The sequence below is a fragment of the Impatiens glandulifera genome, unplaced genomic scaffold (assembly GCF_907164915.1).
Source record: "Impatiens glandulifera unplaced genomic scaffold, dImpGla2.1, whole genome shotgun sequence".
NCBI lineage: Eukaryota > Viridiplantae > Streptophyta > Magnoliopsida > Ericales > Balsaminaceae > Impatiens > Impatiens glandulifera.
The window spans coordinates 1-5,340 of NW_025918976.1; the positions used below are offsets into that span (position 1 = coordinate 1).

The 5,340-nt window shown below is 26.4% G+C and overlaps 1 protein-coding gene and 1 non-coding gene across 2 annotated transcripts; both read left to right on the plus strand.

The window, feature by feature from the left end:
• The first annotated feature begins 1,587 nt into the window (after positions 1-1,587).
• On the plus strand, positions 1,588-3,008 carry LOC124917250 (S-adenosylmethionine decarboxylase proenzyme-like). The gene has a single exon (XM_047457720.1). The coding sequence runs from the start codon at positions 1,725-1,727 to the stop codon at positions 2,766-2,768; it is 1,044 nt and encodes a 347-aa protein (XP_047313676.1). The 5' UTR covers positions 1,588-1,724; the 3' UTR covers positions 2,769-3,008.
• Positions 3,009-4,673: 1,665 nt separating this feature from the next.
• Positions 4,674-4,745, plus strand: TRNAH-GUG. The gene has a single exon. It is a non-coding gene; the product is annotated as a tRNA-His (tRNA).
• The last annotated feature ends 595 nt before the right edge of the window (positions 4,746-5,340 follow it).

The following is a 5,340-nucleotide window of genomic DNA, read 5'->3' on the forward strand; positions in this document are numbered from 1 at the left end:
AATAAAATAAAATATCTATAGAATATATTCAACAAAATAAATAAAATTTGTTCAATAAACCAAACGTAATAAAAACAAAATCTACAAAATCTTCTAAGTTAAAATATACCTTAATATTTTAGTAATATTAAGGTACATTATTTAAAATTTAAGTATAAAAAATTCATATATTTATTCTATCTTAATTTCAGTATAATTTAATTTTGGTATACCTTAATTTCGGTTTTGATACCTAAAAATATATTAACTTAAACAATTATTTTTTTAATAGGATTACTCTGTAAAATTACACAAAACTAAAATTAAAATATATTTATTAAATAAAATATTATTTTTAAAATCTAATCTTCTTATAAACTAAAAATATTAATAATTAAATTTTATTATAAAAATTAAAATTAACAAAAATAAACATATACATTAATCTTCAAGTTACACTATAGAGAAAATAAGAATAATACTTTCATTGATTACCTAAAAAAAATAATCAAATACTATATAATAAAATAAAATTAGTTTTATATATCTTAAAAAGAATAATTATAAATTTTATAAATAATATTACAGTTTAATTATATTTTGATTTGATTTAAAAAAAATTATATTTTATAATTAAAATAATATTAAATTTATTTATTTTTTAAAAAATATTATATAATATATTTTTTAATTTATAAATATGATTTCAGTATATTTTATTTTATTCAAATAATACCCTTTTATTATTGTTGTTAAACAATATATTTTCAAAATAATTCAGAATCAAACAAAACCTTGTTTTTCTTAAAATATTTAGAATTAATTTACTTTTTTTGGTATTCAATTTACTAGGTTATAACTAATTTTGATTTTTTTGGATCATCAATTTTTCATTCATTAAAATAGGGTTTTGACTATTAAAAGATTGAAAAAAAACTCTATAATTAAGGCATAATTATCTCCCAACAGATTTCCTACTATAAATACTCTCGATTCCCCATACCGCCGTTCACAATCAAACCATTCGATTCTTACCCTACCTTAAGTAAAAGTCAAAACCCATCTTTCATAAAGAAGAATTGAATCCTCTACCATTCTCATATCTCTGAAATTCATCATCTTTCGTGGGTATTTTTCCAAATCTTCTGATCAATCGAATACATCTTAATAACCCAGTAAGTTCATATCCCTTTCTCTGTATTTTGATTCGTAAAAGTTATGTTTTGTTCTTCATTGTTGATGATATGAATGAATGCATTTGATTAATACCCTTTTCCATGTTTTTTGATTTGAGTTTATCTTTGTTTAGAATGGGTTTTAATATCTTCATCATCATCCAATCTGGTTTCTTTTTCTTGTTTTCAGATAGGCTGAATGTTCTAATGGAATCTAAAGGTGGTAAATCGAAGTCTAGTAGTAGTAGTAGTAAATCGTTATTCTACGAAGCTCCTCTTGGATATAGCATTGAAGACGTTCGACCCAACGGTGGAATCAAGAAATTCAGATCTGCTGCTTACTCCAACGTGAGTTTCTTTATAACTTGATCAATTTTGAATGAGTTTCTATATTGATATATGTGTTTTTCTTTGATAATTCTGCAGTGCGCTCGCAAGCCATCCTAATATTCCTTGAATTCCCATTGTCATAAACCACGAACCTCACCCGTGGTGTTTCCTAGTCATTATTGCTTTCTTAGTTGATAGATTTACTCCTTTCCTTCTTCTTCTTCTACCTCTTTGTTTGAAATGGCAATCTCTGCAATTGGATTCGAGGGTTACGAAAAAAGACTTGAAATTTCATTTGCTGTCCCAAGTTTCTACGCTGATCCTAATGGGCAAGGTCTTAGGTCTCTAACTCGATCACAGTTGGATGAAATTCTTGGTCCAGCTGAATGTACTATTGTTTCTTCCTTATCAAATGCCCATGTTGATTCCTATGTGCTGTCTGAATCAAGCCTTTTCATCTTTGCATACAAACTAGTGATAAAAACATGTGGAACTACTAAACTGCTTTTATCGATCCCACCCATCTTGAATTTGGCTAATTCCATTTCGCTTAAAGTTGAATCTGTGAGATACACTCGTGGAAGTTTCATTTTCCCTTCTGCTCAGGTCTACCCACATCGTAACTTCTCTGAAGAAATTGATGTTCTCAATAGCTACTTTGGAAAACTTGGTTTTGGTAGCAATGCTTACATAATGGGAGACTCTGATAAGCCACAGAAATGGCATGTGTACTCAGCCTCATCAGCTTTACCCGCCTTAACCAACCCAATCTACACAATGGAGATGTGCATGACCGGTTTGGATAAAGAGAAAGCATCTGTGTTCTATAAAAACCAATCTGGTTCTGCTGATGTCATGACTAAAAACTCTGGAATAAGAAACATCCTTCCCAATTCTGAAATATGCGATTTTGACTTTGACCCTTGTGGGTATTCGATGAACTCTATTGAAGGAGATGCAATCTCGACTATTCATGTTACTCCAGAAGATGGTTTTAGTTATGCGAGCTTTGAAATGGTCGGGTATGACCCGAAAGTTGTGAGTATGGAGAGTGTGATTGAGAGGGTTTTGTCTTGTTTCGGGCCGAAGGAGTTCTCTGTATCAGTTCATGCTGATGTTGGTGAGGAAATGCTGGAGAAGACTTGTTCTATGGATATTAAAGGTTATAGCATTGAAGAGAAGAGCAATAATAACGAGCTTGGTATTGTTTACCATAAATTTGCTAAATCTACTGGATCTGAATCTCCTAAGTCTGTTCTGAAATGTTGGTTGAAGGAGAAATAAAAAAGAAGAAGATGAAGAAGAGGAGTTAATCTTTAGGTTTGATTTCATTGTTTCTGTTTTCGTTTTCAATAAAGCAAACCAGTAAGGTTTTGCAAGTTGTTTCTTTTAACTATTTATTTGCTGTATTGAATGGAGTCTTAAGAGTTGGAGATTGAGAGAATCATCAAGAACTTGATTGTTTCTCTTGAATCCAGTTTGAAGTATGAATTTCAAGAGATTATTGTTTTTCTAGTTTTAATTCTCTTCTATGTTATTTGTTTTTCAATAGTTGTTATTTGTTTTGAAATAAATGAAATTTCATATTATACAATTGCAGTTTACATTGTTTTTTTTGTGAGTTATACATGTATAAAAGAACAATTCATTGCCATCACAAAACTATAAATTCTATGTTATCTTAGAATGATATCAAAAACTTACTTAATATTTTTGTGTAAATTAGAATTTATTCTTCTATGAAAATCACTGAAGTTTTCTATTAGATTATTATTAAAAACTTAGAATAATTTTTCGGTATCTCCATCATTCACATTCATTGATATTACAAAATTATAAACTCTTTGACATGTTAGGTTAGAATGACGTACAAAATTTACCTAAAAATTTAATTTTTTTTTTTTTAAATTAGAGTTTATTCTTTGATAGTACTAAGGAGGGAGAAAATTACTAATATTATAGATATATCAAAATACCGTATCACAATCTATCGAAAATATCAATTTTTTTGATATACCAAAAAAAACGTAAGGCATGATACTATACCAAAATTAAAGATACACGGTAAGTGTATCGGATTTTCAAAATTTTGATATATCGAGATATACCGATATACCAAAATACCAAAATAATATTTATAGATTATATATATATATATATATATATATATATATATATATATATATAATACTCATAAGAAAATAAATATTATTTTTTTAAATCAAATTAAAATATAATTATACTATAATATTATTATAGAATATGTAATCACTTTCTATTTTACAATATATAAAACTAATTTTATCTTATCGTGATTGATTTATTTTTTTTAAATCGACTTAATAAAATATAATATGTTACCAAGTTCATCTGAAATAGAAAATATTTTCTCACATTCACTTTAGTCTTATACTTATGCTTATTCATGTTAATTCCAATTTTTGTAACTTAATTTAATTTTTAACATTTACTTTTCTCTAAGATTGTTTGAATTTAAAAAAAATATATTTTACAATAAATATCTTTAATTTTATTTTTTTTAACGTTTATGTAGTAATTATGTAAGGTAAAGTAAATCTATGAATTTTTTATACCGAAACTTTTGGTAAATATAAAGTATGAATAAAAAATTAAGGTATATCGTATCGACCCACCTCTAGCACGACTCTTCTTAGTTAATTTGAAACATTTGTTTTGTGATGTGAAACTATTTTCACTTGAACTACTTTATTAAATTATTTACTGAAAACTCGGAATAATTCTTCAATATCTCAAACATCCAACTTCAACCTCAAAAACAATTAAAAATAACTCTTCAATATCTCAATAATCCAGGTTCAAGCTGGAAAACAAATTTTGAATAGCTCTTAATCATTCAAGTTCAAAAAAGTTCAATGTTTCATTCTATCACAACCTTCTTCCAATGTGAATGGTTTAACAAAAGTCTACTAAGAAATATTTTGATATCACAACCTTCTTCCAAGTTCTTTGTGACTATAGTGAGAGACTAAAAAACATGACCAAACTTTCAAAGTTCAACTAGATATTTGTTGATTATAATTAATAGAACCCAAAAAAATAAATACAAATGTTGATACATAATGACATAAGACAATAATGTTTTTTTTCCTCTATATATTGATTTTATTTATAAAAGATTTTAATTTATTAGTCAAATTTGACACAAAAGTGGCTGTAGTTTAGTGGTAAGAATTCCACGTTGTGGCCGTGGAGACCTGGGCTCGAATCCCAGCAGCCACACTACTTTTTTTTTAAAGAATTTTAAAACTTTGCAAATTAAAATGTGAATACCAGCCTAACATATTCTAAACTTTTCAATTAAACTAATATTAGTGGGATAACTTTTCTTAATTCAAAAAATAAACAATTAATAACTTTGTTTTTTGGGTACAGTTTTCAATTATCTTTAATTTGTATTGGATTTGATTTTTCATTACCTTTTCCTTTAACATTAAAACAGTCATTTAAAGGGCTATTAGGAAAAGTTGTATGGTAAAAGAGAGACAATATTTATGATTTATTGATCCTTACTAGCAAGAGACTTGTACTAAAATTTAATCATTTTAAGATTTTAAATTTCATTAATTAATTCACATTCATTTTTCTTTTTAAGATGTGAAAATCACAATATATAAATTTATTTTAAAAGGAATAAGTGATATTGAATTATGAACAATGGATTATTGTTAGATATCTTTTAATTGAAACATATGATTGAAATTTCAATTCAATCTAAGATATTTAAGGGTCTCAAAGTCTACAATTCCAAGTCGAACTAGCTCTCTAATATTCAAAGAAATAAAGAAATAAAATGTAACTTTAATAACAATATAAA